Source organism: Lepidochelys kempii, chromosome 11, assembly GCF_965140265.1.
Source record: "Lepidochelys kempii isolate rLepKem1 chromosome 11, rLepKem1.hap2, whole genome shotgun sequence".
NCBI classification, from domain to species: domain Eukaryota; kingdom Metazoa; phylum Chordata; order Testudines; family Cheloniidae; genus Lepidochelys; species Lepidochelys kempii.
The window spans coordinates 22,820,225-22,839,676 of record NC_133266.1 but is presented as its reverse complement, the minus strand read 5'-3'; the positions used below and the strand labels follow the sequence as shown (position 1 = coordinate 22,839,676).

The 19,452-nt window shown below is 37.9% G+C and overlaps 1 protein-coding gene across 5 annotated transcripts in view; it reads right to left on the bottom strand.

The window, feature by feature from the left end:
• ARHGAP15 (Rho GTPase activating protein 15) overlaps positions 1–19,452 on the bottom strand; it is a 456,797-nt gene that overhangs the window by 413,555 nt on the left and 23,790 nt on the right. For 4 of the 5 annotated variants that reach the window (XM_073305398.1, XM_073305401.1, XM_073305399.1 and 1 more), the window contains exon 2: positions 18,170–18,349. In XM_073305398.1, the coding sequence (XP_073161499.1) occupies positions 18,170–18,334 (165 nt within the window). In that variant the 5' untranslated portion in view covers positions 18,335–18,349. Of the gene's footprint in view, positions 1–2,193; positions 2,919–18,169; positions 18,350–19,452 lie in introns of those variants that run through there. The other variant, XM_073305402.1, reaches the window with a different exon arrangement.

The following is a 19,452-nucleotide window of genomic DNA, read 5'->3' as shown; positions in this document are numbered from 1 at the left end:
TCAACGTAGGATGGTCGGGAAAGGTTCATGACATGTGCATCTTTAGGAACTTGGGTCTGTTCAAAAAGCTGAAATCTGGGACTTTCTTTCCAGACCACAAAATGAACACTGACAATGCTGAGATGCCTGTAGTTATCCTGGGGGACACAGCCTACCCCTTGCTCCCATGACTCATGAAGCCACACACTGGTTGTCTAGACAGCAATAAGGAACGGTTCAACTATAGGCTCAGCAAGTGCAGAATGGTGGTTGAATGTGTCTTTGGACATTTAAAAGGGCGCTGGAGAAGTTTACTGACAAGTTTGGACCTAAGTGAAAAGAACATCCCCATGGTTATAGCTGCCTGCTGTGTGCTCCATAATATCGCTGAAAAAAGGGGGAAAATTTTCCACAGGGATGGGCAGTTGAGGCAGATCACATGGCAGCCATTTTTGAGCAACCAGACACCAGGGCAAGAAGAGCACAGCAAGAGGCACTGCATATCCCCAAGGCCTTGAAAAGCCATTTCAATAATGAGTCTCAGGAATGTGAGCTGCTTGTCTGCATTGTGCTTTCCCAAAGCTTCACCTGGCTTCTATCACTTTCTCTGTATCACCCACCCACTCCCACTGCTTCTATTCAATAAACAACATTTAGTTCCCGAATCCATTTACTTTATTTAACAAACGTAAGTAAAGAGGGAGAACAGAAAAAAAAGTTAGCCTTGGGGAAAATGGGTTGTAAATTTGGAATGGGAGATACATTTTCAGCTGAGTAACATAACACCACATTCTAGACCATCAAAGGTCCGTGAATGGACACCTTTTGTTCCTTGTACTCTCCCCCTGAGTTAAGCAAAAGCAATAATGGACATTTCTCTCACACCTCATGGAATGCTTTGGGGACAGTGATTCTGTGCCAGGCAATGCTGGCTGGCTGTCCTCCAGCATCTGCAGAGGGTCTGCAGAGGGACTCTACCCTCCTGCTTCTGTTCCTGAAGTTCAACCAGATGCCTCAACATGTCTGATTGGTCCCTCATAATCCGAAGCATCTCATCCTGCACCACACACTCATGCTCATGGGAAGCTTTTCTACTCTCCATGTCCATGTCTAACTTCTCAGACAGTGAAATCCTCTATGCTCTCAGCTCTGTGTCAGCTGTCCCAGAGGCGTTCATTATCTCAGTGAACATGTCCTCCTGCATTCTCTTTCTCCTCCTTCTAATCAGCGAAAGTCTGCTTTCAGGTGTTGATGACATGCCGAAAGACACTTTTCCAGCTGTCAGTCATGGGTAAAAAGAAAGGGACCATTGTACATGCATAAAATGTTTCCAATAGCAAGGCTGTTTTCATTAAAAAACAAAAACAAAAAAAAACCCCAACCCTTATTACACTAGGTGCAAGCTATAACAATCAGAATTCATAACCGTTCACTGCACCGTTTTGCTGTTTCAGCCCATGGTGAGTACTCCCCCCCCCGAGTCATGGGTGACTGCACTTTTAATTAAATTTATGGAAGGCTCATGTTGGGATCAGAGATAGCTAGTCAAACAATTGCCCCTCCTTGTAGCACCACAGGAAGCTGTTTATGAATGGGGTGGGGGGAAATGTTTTCACTCCCAAATTGCAGAATCTCACATATGGGGTCCCAGTCCATCTATCAGCCACTTAAACTACTTGCCGACCCACGCCAAGCACAGTAAAGGCACATTAGCGGCTGTGTGGCTTGGTGATCTGGAATGTGGGGTGGGATGGGTCTACATGCTCTTTTTCTTCTTGTAAGAGCACTTTTAATGAGAACTTCCCTGTAGGTGACCCAACGTGATATCAGTCTCCTGAAGGTAACAGAGGTGGAAAGGAAGGAGATGCTGCAATCATCTGGGTATAGACCTGGTCCTGCAATGCTGCCAACAGAATTAATTCAGGAATTGCATGGGGAAGTGTCCTACCTAAGACTGGCCTGCCCAGAAACCTTCTGCAAAGGATTGCACAGTACCTCCATGAAAGTTTCCTAGAGATATCCATGGAAGATTTCCGGGCTATCCCAGTACATAAACAGTCTTTTCCGGGGGCTACCTTCTGCGTAGCCAGAGCAGACTCTTGTAAGCAGAAAACCACAGCACCTCATTTTTCCTTCACAGTAAACATACACAGTAAACTGAATGTGTGTGCCTGCTAAAGTTTAACTGGACTTTGATTGTAACTGTATACTCACCAGAGGTGGCTTCCCCGGCATCATGGTCAATCACCGTGGTGTCCTGCGAGCCACAGAGCTCCAGGGTTAAAAATATTTCCTGGCTTTCAGGGAGAATGGATCCATAACTTGCCTGTCTCCCATTTTCCTCCTCCTCCTCATCCACCATATTGTCCTCCATGTTGTCCCTAGACTCACACTCCTGTGAGGTGTCCACGTTGGTTGTTGGGGTACTGGTAGGGTCACCCCGAGAATGACATCCAACTCATTGTAGAACTGGCATGTGTGGAGTTCAGCCTTGCCTTCTGGTATGCTTGGCGAAGTTCTTTTATTTTCACACGGCACTGCTGTGTGTCCCTCATGTAACCCTTCTCCCCCATTACACGAGTAAATTTGCATAGATGTCAGCATTTCTTCTGCTGGATCGGAGCTCTGCCTGCACAGACTCTTCTCCCTACACATCAGTGAGATCCACCACTCCTGTGCAGACCAGGCTGGAGCGCGTTTGGGGCATGTAGTCTCCATGATCAGCTGTGCTCAAGTTGGCACGCTCCCAATTCTGATCAAACAGGAAATGGGAAATCAAAAATTCCCAGAGCGTTAGCAGGGGAGGGGCTGTTTCCTGTGTACCTGGCTGCAATGCTGCAGAGTTGAGAATGATCTCCAGAGCGGTCACAGATGAGCATTGTGGGACACCACCTGGAGGCCAATTAAGTCGAAGTACACAACACTGCATCTGCACTACCTTGCAGTCAACCCATGAAAATCGAACTAAGTGCTACGTCTCTCGCAGAGGTGGAATACAGAAGTTGACATTAGAGGTGACTTAAGTCAGCGTAAAGGACCTGGTAGTGTAGACATATACATTAACAGGTCAACTTAAGGTGGCTTCCTTCGACCTAACTCTGTAGTGTAGACCAGGCCTATATCTCTGCACTGCCTCCTGCCCCCAAGGCTCTCCCCTGCTTCTCTGTCAATATGAACTCCTCTTCCTATCCCTGCCTTTACCTACTCCTCTCCTTCCTCCTGCCAGGACCCATCTTCTGAACTGGTCACATAGGAAAAGTTTCCATTGCATTATTATAGTTTGCAGTAGAATGAATAATAATTATTGGCTACTGTCAGAAGACAGGATACTGAACTAGATGGACCATGGGTCTAACCAGTATGGCCATTCTTATGTTCTTTCATTTTTATATCTAGTGTCAAGTAGCTTGATCTATTCCAAAATATGATTACTTTCTTTCCTACGACCTGCACATTTTGCGAGTATAAAGGAATCATTAAAACTTAATTGTCCTCTTTTTCCATGAGAATCTGTGTATAAGATGCATACTTTCGCTATTGGCCATCCTGAGAATTTGTTTGCATTTTTGCTATCCTGTTCTTTAAATAAATAGATGTCATACATTAAACGTCTTATAGTAGGTTGGTTCAATAAAACAAAGAAGTTAAGATTTATTTAGTTTGTTAGTTTTATAATAAATATACTCATCTTGGTTTCTAGGTGCCTTTGCAAAAATTAAAAAACAAATAATCAAATTCAGAAGGAAAGCCAGAAACTGCTTGCCACCCCAAAAACAAAACAAAAAACCCAACCAGCAAACTAACAAATCCCCAAACCCTAATCATAATAAAACCAAGTCCAAAACCCTCACACACTTTGGCCCTTGTCAGAGGCTTCCTTTCCCAAAAGCTGGTATAAGGAGGCAGGCCTTGCAGATGCAGATGCCAAATTCTGCACCTCGTATTAGTGGGGGATATCCACTAGAGGCCACTTGTATTAGTAGGGGATATCCACACATGAAAGGCCAGGCAGCCACCCTCCCACAAGGGTTCCAATAATGAGGACATTTTAAAATCTATTCATGGCTTCAAAGGAATCTCAGTGGCAAAAGATTGCCTTGAAGAGGCACTGTATTGGTGCATTTTCCAGCTGCTCTGTCCCTCCCCATCTACTATTGGGAGAGTGTTGGTTGGTGTTCTGTCCACATACAGAATACAATGGTGACATTGCATGGGCCTGGTAACTACAACCCGGGTTGTGGCAGAGGAAACCAGGAAACCAAACGTAAGGGTAGGGTAGGGTGGAAACCAAAGAGGAAACCAAACGTAAGAAGAGAAACAGATCCATATTTTTATATACATTCCAATATTGTAATAAACCAAACTAGGGCTTTAAAAACAGAAGGAAAAAATGGTATCTTTAAAATTACAGGAAAACATTGGCTGTGACACAAGGACATCAGCTCTCAAGGAAAGGAATACAAACATTTAAATAATATATCTTGCTGGAAATTAAGCTTTGTGAGAAATCCCATTGATTCCTTTTAAGTCATTTTATTAAAAGGTCTATTACTGCTTAGCTTGCACTTTGTGGCTATGAGAGATGTTGGAAGGAAGAGCTATCAAAGGTAGCTATCAAAGTTTTTTTTTTTTCATTTAACTTTTTCTGACTATTAAGCAGCTCATTTTGTGGAGACAACCATTAGTGTCTTTAATGTGAAACAAAGCTTCTGGATAAGAGCTGCTCGGTGAAGATCAATATGAAAGATATCATTTCAGTTACAGCTTTAATAACTGTAACAATAGGGAGCCTGGCATTGCTGGCTTTATGCATTAATGTAATTTAGAATCTACCAGGTACAAATCTTATCAAACATTAGCGGTAGTCACATTGGGAATTTCTAGGTAGAGGAACTGTGTAATAAATGAGAAGTGTTTTAAAGGTAGATTTCAATGTACCAAGGCTCATCCATCATGCAAGAAACACACCAAGACAAATAAAAACAAAACAGATTCCAGAAATCTGATTACAGCTTGTAATGAATTAACAGCATGTGTATGTGTGTATGCATGTAGATGTATTTCATTCACACTTACCTATATACTGGTATGTTTATTTCATTTAAGATCATCAATGATTCCTGGAGCCTTGGACAGGTGCTGTCCTGTTGTAGATATGGTATAAATCACTATATATGTAGGAGTAGCATCTTCCTTAAGGCAAAGAGTTGTTTGGTGCAGGACGGGTAGGGCATGTCAGGGAGCCAGATGCATCTACCTGGTGGCTATCTAAGCTATAGCAGATGAGGAGATACTTTAATTTACATAACTGGTGTAAAATCCCTAAGGGTTTCAACATTCCCAGCTCAATGTGAACCTTTGTACAGAAGAGACTAGTCTCCTGAGCCAAGTCTTTAGCCCCTCCATGTGCCTGTATTCTGCCTCTTCAGCCTCTCCACCAGCTGTGAGACAGCCTCTCAACTACACACAGCTGCAGTTCCCCAGGGCAGCTCACTGGCCTCTCCCCACATAGCTTCTTTGGATCCATCTGCCAACCAAATCACTCCTTTGCCTCCCTTTCCTACGCTGCACCCTACCCTACCCATTCCCCTTAGTCCAGGTATCTTTACACTGTTGCCACACTTATTCACCTTTTCTCCCCTTCATCATTCTACCACAGTGGTTCTCAACCTGTGGCCCAATCAGCACACAGCTGCAGCCCATGTGATAACCGCAGGGTCATCCTGGTAATATTGGATGTGACCCACAATGGAAAATAGTTTGAGAACCACTGGTCTACCACAACCAGCTGCCACTTACTCTCTCTCTCTTTCCACCCCCACCCCCCAATGCCTGGATTTAAAAAAAAAAAAAATCAGGAATGAATAACCCCTTATTTTGGATCTTTTACAACTAGGTGGCATTTTAAACATTTGTTTAACTCATGTCCAAATTTCTTCAGGTTCTAGTGCTTACAGGTAGCCACTCAAGATTTACATTTTCATTTTAAAAAAGATCTAAACTGGGAACACTATGAACTTTCAATTTATCTTTTGCTGATAAAAATGGAAAACTCAAATTTGAAGTAGCTACTGAAAAGAATAACCACCTGGCTTTTGAATTTTTAAACTTTTTTTTTTCTTCAGTGAGATTTTAAAGTAGATATCTGATTTCACAACAAAGAACAATGAGCTTTTAAAGATAACAGAACTGTCTATTTGAACCTCAACTGAATCAAAATTCAGGTTTAGTTCAGATAAGCATCCACATTTTGGATGCTTATATGGGTGCTCTACATCCCTTGCAGCTAGAAATGTCATAAGAACAAACTCTTTCATCACTGCTGCTCCATTTATGGCCACAGCTGAAAATCCCCATAAAGTAACCTTTCTTGCAGTATTTTTGCAGGGATGAGGAGAATGTGTCTGATCATTTCAGGACCCTTTCAAATTTGGTTCCCGAAATGGAGGAAGGGATTCTTAGTTATTTATAACCACTACATCCATTCCTGAACCTCTTTTTATTTTAGTTTTTCTACGGTCCAGCAGGATTTTTCAAAATATGTCAGGTAAACCATTCATCATGAAAGAAATAGAGGTAATTTTCACAAAAGCTTAGCCATACTCTGCATTGTCATGAAGTAGCTAGTGTGTATAAGTATCACTGCTCTCTGCTAGATAAAGGAAAATTATTCCGATGTGTGTCATAGGCCCTATACTGTTAACAACCAAGATTCGCCTTCAACTCCAGTTGTAGGAGGCCTGGGTTCTTTGAACTGGAGGATCTGAATTCCACTCTCTCTACCCCATGATGTGGAATGGAAAGGAACCATAGTGTGTAGCACAGTAACAACTGAGTAGTCACAGATGACTACTTTCAGCACTTAATGAGTGAACAAAGGATCATCAAATATCATGTAAAATATTATAAATCATGTTAATATTATTAGGCCTGGCCCTGCACTTCTTACTCAGGCAAAAGAGACACTGACTTCAGAAGGAATTTTGTCTGATTTAGGGCAGAAGGATTCTCCTGTTATTTGTTTGTCTAACAAGGGCTTTCTAATGTCTGTTTTTAAATCTTTTCTCTGTATATTAAATAATAACATCTGGTAGCTGTGTCTCTGTGTTGTGCATATATTTAAGGCAGGTCAGAATAATTCAATATTGTTTCATTATTTCAGTATTACAATTATTTTACTACTATAGTATAAAAAAACCTGTTTCTTTATCTCTCCTGTCATGTTGTATTGGGTCATTTTGTATCACATGATGTGATGTAATGTAACTCAATGCAAGAAGACACATGTCCCTTCTCATTGGAAATTTAAAGAAACACAGATTACTTTTCCCCTGTGGGAAACAAAGCAGGTCAGGTGCCCACAACTAGCTGTAGGAAGTTTGACATAATTATCTCAGTTTCAGTACCTATGTATTTCTAATCTAATGGCATTTTGAAAGGAAGTCTATTAGATACCACAATTTAGCTGCAGTAAATCATTAAGCAAAAATAATGCGGAAAGAAAATCATTCCATGTCGTTTGCGCTCCTTGCATCTATTTTAACATATTGCTAGGAAAAACTCTTGTAAATAAAATTATTGTTGGAGTAGAATTTCCAAATATATACTATGAAAGTGGAAAGCACCTGGGGAAAAAGTGATACAGCTGGAAGGCCCATTTGCACTGAATCCAAGTGGATGGAAAGAAAGCAAAAACACTTTTTTCCCTTTTTTTGAGTAAAAAAGAATCTGGAGTAGTGAAGTACTGACACAGGAGAACAGCACATGAAGGCAACTTAAAAATTCTACTCCAAGACATACCAGTGTAAAAGTAGAGTAATTCACTTTACATTGATGTACTTACCATTATGAGAGTGAGCAGGGTTGAAGGGTAATATTGCATCTAGCTCCTAGATAGCGTTTTTCATCTGAAAATTTCAAAACACTTTACAGCAGCATCATCCCAATCTTACAGATGGGGAAACTGAGACAGAGAGAGGTGAAGAGACTTGCCCCAATTCACCTATCCGGACAGTGGCAAAGCCAGGAACAAAATCCAGCTCCCCCAAGTGCTAGCCCAGTGCTCTCTTTACTAGGCCACACCAGAGGAGGAGAAAGGAAGAGCGTAGAATCCAACTGAAATACTACTTATATAATATTAAGTACACTCTCTAATGCCAGATATGTTGTTTCTTTACATCCAACTCCAGCAATGGGGCCAAAAGGTTTAGTTTTGTATTTCTTGGTGACGTTTTAGTCCCAGCATACAGAATGCGATGCCAGTAGTAGGTCTCCTATGGGAGCCAGCATATGTCACGTGACAGAGAACAAAAAATGAATATTTAAAGAGCAGCATATTCACCACAGACGCAGAAAAACTTTTTTCTCTCTCCCTGTCTCTCTTGCTCATGCTCACACACGCACAAACCACACACATAGCATGTGCTATTTCGAATGGCCTATAAGCAGGAAAGTTGACACAAAAGCACTGCCACCATTTCACTTTGAGTTAGATATTAAACTACAAGAAATAATGTCATTAGAGGTTTACTATTTATTTAAAATCTTAGGTTTAATCTCTCAGACTATTCCGTTCCTTAACTGTGATAGCTGAAGGACTGCACTTTGCAAAGGTTTATGTTAAGCAGGTTCTGAGCTTCCTGCATTTCCATTGACCCCTCCTGAGTTGTGGACTGTCTTTTCGGTTTGAATAAAGAGAAACTCAGCTGGAACAGTTAAACTTCATCTGGCTTCACATCAAAACCACAATTTTTACATAGTTTTGATGGAAAGCCATAAATCAGCCTTTTTTCACTCAAAACTGGGCCTGGGCTTACTTGAAAGATTTGCAACCCTTACAGAGTCTTTCAGTAAACTTGTTCTGAGTTTTGAATTTTAATGGAGTTAGTCACACACAGGTTGTACAGCTCTAGTCATAGGTCACCTTCAGCAAAATGATTAAACAGTAACTATTCCATAATATTACCTGGGACAAATTTAATCAATATGACCCTCTTGCATATCCTATGCACCTACTTCCATAAATGGTGTCTTGCAAAGTTTCCATGAATTATATGTAAACAGCAAAACTCAATAATTTCAAAAGGGGTAATAATCCATGAATATTGTTTACTTGCTAGTGCAGTACTACATTTCCTAACCTTGAACAACTAGCTTTAATCTCAAAAATAATGTTTTTCCTTGAGTTTTACTGTTCAGAGATGCTTCTGTTTGCCAATTTTTAATATACTCTTTGAAAACTGATGAATACTTTACCCACTCTCAAATAAGTGAGGGATTCTAAGGAAGGGTAAAACACTTCCCTGCTTTGCTACAGAAACCTGAAAGGGCAATTAAATAGATGGTAAGAATAAAATGAATTCTGGGACGTCAGGGAATAGGGTCCCTTATTAAATTTGCACAATCAAAGGAGGAAAAACTCTGGGGAAGGATTTCTGCCGCCCACACCTCTGAACCAGGTTGTACCTCCAGAGTGGTATCTAATAATCCCTTTAGGGAAATATTTGTGCTTTAAGGTCCAAAGTGCTGTAGTACCACCCCCAAATTGATAAGGAAAAGAATAAAGTAGTACTTGAGAGAAACCATGTGAGTCCTCAGGAGCTGTAAGTTAGAAGGTATGTGTGTCAAGCCCAGAGCATGTATGCTCAAGCCAATCCCTGAAAATAGGATTTAAGGATTTGGATGATGACTGGGTGTCACAGACTTTTCAGCAGGCATGTACGTCTTGATGTTACCAAAAGCCTGCTCACCAAATCATGAGGGGGAACTGCAGCCAGACATCTTGTGTGGTGTGTGTGTTTCCCTGCCTGAAGCTCTAGTGACCAAAGTAAGAGAACCAACAACAGTCAGATCCTTTTACAAGTGTCAGCTCCTGAATATTTTCCATGGTGGGGAATTCTGAAAAAGCATCCCACACATTGACCTCTGTAGGTTAGGAACTGGGTACTAATGCAAAGAAGCCAATGCGAATTAAACAAAGAAAATGTAAAACAAAATAAGTGAAGGGTTTGTTTTTGTTTTTACACAACATTCATTTTGGTAGATGCTGATAATATTTATAACCTACTTTTCAATGTTTCCCCTAAGGCATGGTTGAGTACAGCAGATACACAAAGGAAGAAAAATCATACCACCGCCCCACTCAACTACATGTCCTCCTTATTTATGTGCCTTCTACCAACTTGTACTTTTGTAATGAACATATTTCAGCTAAATTGTTTCCTTTGAAACCATAGATGACTGGTATGTTTTTTGAGGAATAAATTCACATTTGATCAACTTCCCAAAAGGCTAAAATGGATCTACTATTATGGCAGTACAAACACCTTATTCTCTCACTAAATATTGGAGGAACTGGAGGGGAAATCTTTTTTGTGGAGCATACTGTGATGGAAAACTTCTTAGCACTTTTTAAATTATTCATTAGAAAGGTATATCAGTATTCAGTAAACCTTATAATCAAGTATGTTTTGAAATGGCAGATTATGGAAATATAAGGATTTTGATTAATCAATTATTCTTCTTTAGAGCATCTCCCAAATTTAAAAACAAGAGAGCTGTTTGGCACACACTTGAACCTCTGTAAAATCAAATGCAACTAAAGTATCTACTTTACCTGTAATCTCTAGTACTGCTCTGCCCCCTTGTGCTGCTGCAGTGAACTCAACTGAATAACAGTTTAGCTTAATCTTTGTACATGAACTACACACACAAAAATCACCACTGTCACTTCTCACTTTTCTGGCAAGTTCAAGGTCAGTGCCTAGCTATTTTCAGCTCATCTCTTCTTGATCCATGCAGAGAAATGACAAGGTAACATGATTCGGGGTCAGCTGTATTACAGGAACCGTTACATAAACGGAGAAAGTGGAAATCAATCCTAGCTGACAGTGTCTTCAGGATAATCAGCGCTCACTCCATGCCGCTGTCAGCTCCCCTGCATCAAACACCATGTTACTTCTGTCAGATCTTTTTAATAAAGCCGTATTCTCACTTTTGGCAAAGTAAATAAATATTTCACTTGGGCTCGCATTTAATTCATTGTTTAGCAAACTTTACCACTTTGGATTTGCAAACAATCCTCATATTTACTGAAAAGACATCTCATGCTGTCATAGCCATTTCTGCCTAGGAAGGTTGTTGGCAAAGATATGATCTTCTCTTATGACATATACCATTCTTCATGCTATGTGTTAGGTTTCTTCATGCAGACCATTGCCTTATGATCCTCTGTTTTCAACTAGATCTCAGCTTCCCAAAATGTTTACTTAAATGATCATCATTATCTAAAGAATATTAGAGCTCTACTGTAATGTTTTAGGACACCTTAGTGAATTTGTTTGATTATTATTACTTTATCTGAATCATTTCCTCCTATAACTAGACATCTTTCTTAATGTAGAATTATGAACATATCATTTCACAAGATGTGCTATGTTAGTTGCATTTCGATGACAACACATGGTATGTCAGTTTAGAGAAAGAAAAGCTATTCTATCCCACCCACCTTGTGCTCCCATGAAACTGCCAAGCCTGCAGTACTCCACTGAAGAACAATTTACCATAATATTAGTTGTCAGTAAATTCAAAGACGGAACTCCTAAAGCTATAAAATGGATTAGAAGCAATTTAAAAAAGAATTAACAAACTAGAGTAAGAGTATACTGTCAACAAACAAATGCTTCATCATAGCACTGTAATTTGGAATTTTAATTACCCCTCTGCTTCTGTAACAAAACAATGTCTGAACTGGCAGCCATTTGAATCTCTCACAGGTCATTGAGCATTCTAGTTAATTACTCTATGAATAGCCTGTTTTTCTCCCCTCTGGAAACACGTTTCTAATGGCAGTCAAGGTCTGACAAATGTGTCATCTACATAATTAGCTAGGAAGCAACACAAAACATTAAACATGCTTTGTGCCGACAACTATCAAAACATTTCATTTGTTGTCAATTATTCATTACTTTGTAGGTTCTGAAGGGGTTGTTATTATGGAAATAAGTCCAGATGCTAACAAGGTTAGCATTTTTGATTCAAATTAGTAATCAGAGGACTAACTTTTAAAAAAATGTATCCGATGTACATTTATGGCTCTTTTCAATCAGTAGTAAAGTATAAATGAATTTAGTTAGGCTCAGGTTAAAATACCCTGGCATAGTACAAACACTAATTTGTCAAGGTGCATCTTTCTTTGAAGTGTTAGTATCTAAACTGAAGTTGTAAACTTTCAGAACCTTTGGCAAGACTAATTTGTACTTAGTAAATAGGGTGAAGATTTTCACAGCATGAAACAATGTATGATTGAAGGAAAAAACCCACCACACTTGAGGTTTTTGAACCTTTTTCCTTTATATGTGTCACATTGAGTAAAAGTCAAAAATCAGCAATTCCAATTCATATAATATCTGGTCTGAACTTCAGTTTGATTTAGCAAACACCACAAACTGGTTACATTCACCACTTCCTCAGCAGAGCTGAAATGAATTTAGTCCATCTTTCAAAAAGAAATAGGTACTGGTTATTTCTTTTTCTGTAAGATCTTATGATGTTGTCTATCAAGTTATGCAGTTGAAATGTTATACTGAAAATGCCTTGAATATAGACAGATGGAGATTTTAACAATAAAATTAACATCCACCTTTTTAGCCAAGATCAATTCAGTTCTGGTACCTACAGTATAAATATAAAATACACATATAGAGTCACAGACACACACACTGTAACAAAATACACAAACAAAAGAAATTCAGAAATTCTATTTTAGAAAACAAAGGTGCCTTCCTAAGCCTTGTTTCCACATGTGAAAAAAATGACAATATATCTGACAAAAAACAGTTTGATAAGAAATCATTGGTCATGAAAAATGGCAGGCAGTAGAACAAGTTATATTGTTCAATATACCTTTTTATCTTGACTCTAATTCCTCAATACCTTAGTTTTTCCTTCTAAACCAATATGTGGGCCCAGTCCAGCACTAAGAAGTGCAGTTGGGTTCAATGCAGTTTCGCCGAAGTAAAGACTAAGGCCCTACTCCTACAAATGATTATTGACTTCAGTTGACTAGTCATGTGCTTAAAGTTAACATATGTAAAAGAAATTGAAGAATTGGAGCCTAAGGAATTATGACTTTACTTACAATTTGTGAACATTTTAGATGTACAATATTCTACTGTACAACAGAGAATAGAAGTAAAATGCCATTTTGATTCGATGACATAAAATATATTTGAACTACACAGAGTAGAACATAGAGATGAGGCATCTGAAAATTCTGTTTTATTTTCCTTCAACGGTAGAGAACTAACAGGTCTTTTCCATTCCTAACTTCTATGATTTCACGAACAATCTTGCTGGAGAAACAGGACTGGAATTACTTTCATACAAGTCACTGCTTTAACACAAATCTACTCATTTTATATATAACACTTACATGCTTGATGAAATTAAAGTGGTTGCCATTAAAAAATAAGCATTTACCAACAGTTATCACATTGTGTCATCTTAGGTACATTCATATTTCTAGCCCTAATATTCTAGTACTATTTTTTGAACATGCAACAACTGAGTTACTTCAGATACTCGGGAGTCAAAATTGTTCCCTTTTAATGGTGTCTACCATATTTTTATTGAAAGCTAAAGAAAAATGCCTATGTATATCTGTATGTTTTTTCTATCAATATTGATGTAGATATTTCTCTCTCTCTCTTGATATGTAGATATCTATGAGACACAAGTCTGAAGAGAGTCCAGTGTGAACAGCCCTTTTTAGAATAAAATAAATAGATTTTATTTTTTGCAATTTATAGTATTGTGAATGGGGAGAATGCCTTAATGAATTAAGCAATTACTTGTTGAGAGAACATTTTTATCAATGCCTGTTTTTCTCCAGGAAAAAAAAAAGAAAAAAAAAGGAAAAACAAATCTTCAAAAACTTCCACTAAATATACTATTTTAAAAAAGGGGCTCCAATGATCTTACAGAAAAGGAAATAATCCATTTTCAGCTAAAACTTCCTACAGCAATAAGAGAAATATCATGAAACTGAAAATATTTTTTTAGGAAGGATGCAGTCTGTCTTTTAATGAACATTAAACAGATAACATATTTATGAGGAAGTCAAAATATTTTGGAAGCCAATAATCCTGTAAGTCTTAACATGCTATAAAAACCACAAATAAATGCAAAGTGTTACTGTTACACATGCCTGCCTGATCAATGGTTCTCACATATTGATCTATAAATGGAGTTGACAGTCTGTGTTGGCTGCACATTTTCCAAGCAGCTCTATTTTTGTACAAAACCAATACGGGCAATTACCTTTGTTTGAGATGCCAAGTCTTATCAATTCAATGTGATTTAGTGTCATTTAAATTAAATATCAGGATCTACTTCGGGACAATCTATACAAAGCCTCAAACTTGACTATAAGCTTGATTTGAAGTAAACATGTACAAGCCCCATAATCTCATAATATGGCTCAAAAACTCTACCAAACAGAAGGCTTGTATTTTTAGCCTTTTTATTTCTCTTTTTTTGGCTAGTCATAACTTTGGCAAGTATTCTATGATCACAGGACTGGAGTAAGAAACAAAAGAAAATTGCTTCCTGCTTCTCTGATAACGTATCAGAGAGCTAAATAAACCAACAAAGTCTGTTAAATCAAAAAGAACTCTAATACATTAGCATTTTGGAATGTCTAAGATAGACCGTAATTCTTATTCTAAACACCAATAACAAAAGACGTGTCATTGGTGAATTTGCTTTGAATGAAGCAAAATGCATTTCTCTGGGTTTAAAAGATAGAAATACTGATGTACATTGGTGGTTGAGATACTAATATTAAACAATGAAAGAGCTTTTGCCTACTACACTCTGTGTCCAGCTTCAAGATTTGTGCTCTTTAAACTCTACATTAATATCAGTTCCAACTTTCAGCAGAATACTTGAGCATTTCCATTGTAAATACCACAGACTAAAAGACATGAGCATTTACATTAAGCTTTTGCATCAGCTAGCTTCTCTATTATACATTCAGCATCTTTACTAATACAAAATGCACAGTTCATATGGCCTTACTGACGTACACTTCATATCTTCCATTGTCACACCATAGAAAATAATCTGTTCATCTTCAAAAGGAGAGCCCAAGGTGTACACACAAGCACAGCACTGAATACTTTAGAATGCCACAAATCACTTAGACAAAATTATATAGTCTCTTCTCTACAAATCACTACTAGAGTTTCTTCATAAATGTGTTTTATTTTTTTCAAACATATTTTAGGAATATTTTTTTAACTGTTCAAAATGCAACAAATCCTGAATTGCCTTAACTTAGACAAAACTCCAGCTGAAGTGAACTGGTTTTGCATGAGTTAGGCAAGGAATATTTGGCCCTTGACTTGGAAGACCAATAGAAAGAGAAACGTGTTCATTAACAGATCACACATTAGTAGATATTCCTAATGCATTTCCATAATTGAAGTAACAGAGTAACATGGAGCCTCTTATGAGTTCACTCATATTACCAATGTTTTTAAAAAACCTAACAGCTGAAGACAAAGAAATACAGTTTATGTGAAACCAGTACAAAATGTTTCCAAACGTTCGATAAGCCAACCAATGACATACACTCCCTCCCACCCACACCAACTATCTTAACAGAGAGTCAGATTCTCAACTGATATAAAACAGCATAAGTCCTTTTTTGCCCTGCAACACAGTGTAATAAGATCCCATTGATATGTTGGTATATGTAGCTTTAAGCTCTGATCTATATTCCTTTGGATACAAAACTGAAGGTTGTTTATTTAAGTGCCCAGAAACTACAAAACAAGAATACATTACTCCAAACAACCATAATAAAGAACTCTTCACTTTTTCAAGGCACTTCACAAACAAAGGTTCTATCTTCTCCCTTTCATGCCCTCCCCCAAAATCCTTTCCTAATCAGGCATGGAGGATCTGATATGTCAACATGAAAGTGATACAGATATTTTGGTAAATCTTTTACATTCAAACAACATTACACTTTAAGAACATATTTGAATATGTTTGAATTCTTGTTTAAGAATTGTGGTTTTCGTTTGGCTTTAGCAAACAACTTTAACAGGCTTATCTGAGTAAATATGCCAAAATACTTTTCAGTATGTCAATATATAGTCAGAAAATTCTGCATGGCAAAAAGAGATGAAAAGAACCGAAACAGAAAGGAAATCAGTAGCATGGAAAGCTTTCAATCTATGATATTGGAGCCAAGTTTGCTTGGTAAAATGAAATATACTGAGCAAAATACCACTTCATATAATTAGCTACTAAACAAATGTAACACAAAGCAACTTTTCAGCTCCCTACTAATGAACATACATTGTACCTGCTATGGTTATGGGAATGCAGCAGTGAATATTTATGTCTAATTTAACTTTTTAGAACCCTTGCTCTATAACAGTCCAGCATACTACCCCCAAAACTAAAGTTATGTAACAAGGTAATATCAACAATGAGAAACTGCATGATAAAATCCTGCCCAAAAGTGAAAAATGCTAATTTTGTCTCATTTAGCAGCTGGATACAGAAATGCTCATTAGTTTTAAGAGGGTTAATCCTTTTAACTTTTGCATATTGATATGCCAATTATGCCTAATTGTACAAGAGGCATCAGTCAAGGTAATAGTGCATAAACACATGAAAGTTATTAAGTACATCCCAACATGTAATAAAGTAGGTGTTAATTGGTAGCTGAGTTCTGCAGGCTATTGAGGTGGATAATTCATTGAGAGATGGATCACTTGTAATTTCTCTACATAATTCCTTTTGCAGTCTCATGCTGTGATGTTTTCATGCTTGTCAAAAACAACTGCAGCCTAGTGCCGTTTGTTAAACACAGCCAATAAAATATGTTAGGCATCATTAAATATACTTAACTTTTAAACTTTTTCAAAGGTACAGTTCTTACTGATAATGCATTATAGTATTTCCAATAAATTACTGTAAACACTGCTTCAAGTTCATAACTGAGGAACATTTCACTTAGGATAAAAACAAAGCAATATGTGCAATGTGTCTGAGGCAAATGATACTTTTAAATTGGAAAGTAAACATACAGAAATGAATCTCTCATCAGTTGCCATGATCTAAAGCAATGTTTTCAGTACAGAAATATAATGATTTGCTTCCCTGAGCTAAATTCATGTAAGTAAGTACGTAAATAAAAAGAATAATTAAAATCATATACTTTTCAATCTACCTTGATGAAAGTGTTGTGGGTTAATTTTGTCTTTGCACTCGGAGTGAATAATGCAGGAAAAATACAATTTCTATAGCAAGCTTATTCCATTTAATAACTCAGTTAGTATAATGGATTCCTATGAAATATTCAGCTCTCTAACAGAACAGCAATGAATGGCTGTGAAGACTGACTGAGTCTTGGGGGTCTGTCCCCAGCTAACCTAACTCGTTCAGATCCATTTTGTTCTCAGTGAATGCGGAGTCCAAAAAAGTAGCTAACATTGCATAAATAATTTTGTAACATCATATGGCCTCAGCTGCAAGTTGCCACCATTACAGAAGAAAATTAACCAGGGGAGACTCATACCAATCAGTCTGTTTAGTAGCTCAGAATGAGTACAGGGGCAGGGATATAATTGGCAATAAAGTTCATCACTAACTATTTTATTTTAAATCACTTTAATGAATAAAAATGACGCAACTCTGTTCACGGTTAACATATTAAGATAAGTTCAGTATCAGAGCTCTGCAAAACAGTAATTTCTACAGCAAGACTATTTTAGATGTGTCAGTTGCAAAGTTTCCCTTTATTAGAAGAGTTTCAATGTCTGTTTTTTACTCCTTTTGTCTGATTTTAGCCTCTGGCTTTTAGAAGTAATATATATTGGGAAACATAAGCACTATACACCTGCACAGCTTCATTTTTTATCACACTGAACAAGAGAATGGAGATCCTGATTAGTCATTAAATGTGGTAGCACCAAATCCATGATATCTCTTTGGATTAAACAGTTTTACTTTAATAACTGGTGACACTATTTGAAAGGTGGCATTTCTTACTGCTTGTAGGTGGATGGGTTCCTACTTGCAAGGGTTTCTAGAAGAATTAATAATAAGCCTGAAGATATTAACTTGGTTTTACAAAAATCAGATCAGGAAACACTTGCGGAATTTTACTTACAGGTTCTTTGACCTTCACATTCTCAGAAAGGATCATTGATTTACTTTGGCTATGCCTGTCATGGTGGCTGTTAGCACTTTTGATCCTCATTTGAACAGCCCCTATATTTTGGTGGGTAGGGTTCGGTTTTTCAGAGGAGGTATCGGAAGCTGGAAGTCCTTGCATGATTACTGCGTTGTCCTGAAAAACACAGAACAATAAAGTTATTCTTGCTACATGTGCTCTTTACCTAAAAACATATCAATGCAGTCAGTAGCAGACACAGGCTGAACCAGTTCAGGAAAGCATGGTTATCTTTGAACACTGGGGTAACCAACAGTTGATTACTGTACTAATCACTCACACAGCCAAACTGACTTGGAAGAGTTAATGCAGTGTTGTTGTAGCCATGTCAGTCCCAGGGTATTAGAGAGACAAGGCGAGTGAGGTAATATATTTTATTGGAACAACTTCAAGAAGTTCGTCCAATAAAAGATATTACCTCACCCATCTTGTCTCTTGGAAGAGTTGAGTTTATGTAAAAGATTATCCTTATCTCAAATGCCATTCTCCTCTATAGTGTAATCTCTCTGTAACCTTCTATCATATCCAGCTGGCAGCTATCAAACTTTGTCTTTGGCCCTGTTCACACAATACATTTTTAGACAATATGAAGGAAAGTGGTTTGAAAGTAATTAACCTGACTGACTTCTACACTACAGTACTTTAAAATCCGTGCTACAGGCATGTTAGAAAACTATGCTGGAGCCCTGTTAGCACAGTCTTCTCAAGCACAGATCTGTTAAACTTTTCTTAGCTTCAATTATTTCATCTATAGCTGAAACTTTTTCTTTTTTATATAAAAACTGTGTCCTTCTGTGAAGCCTGAGCATATCAGATTCCATACACTAAGGAAGGTCAGGCCTGGTTAGTACTTTGGTGGGAAAGTACTATATGGAATGCAGAAGTCCTGCATGAAGTAGTACTAATGATGTGGTATAAATAACTTACCTGTGCACCTCTATGATGCTAAAGGGCACTGTGACTATGGATGGGCCATCCTTTGAATGAAATGCAAAGCCATGGTTCTGGCTCCTTGTTGTTATTTAAAGTAAAAAATCAAGACTGCACATTCTTCTAAAAAGTATGCTCTAGCAATATTCTGGGGAAGTTCTATGGTTATGTAGGAGGACATATTAGGTGATGCAGGAGGACATACTAGGTGATCAGAATGGTCCCTTCTGGTCTTAGAGTTATGAAAAAATTCCCACGGATCTTCCAGTAGAATGGGTAATAAACTTAGT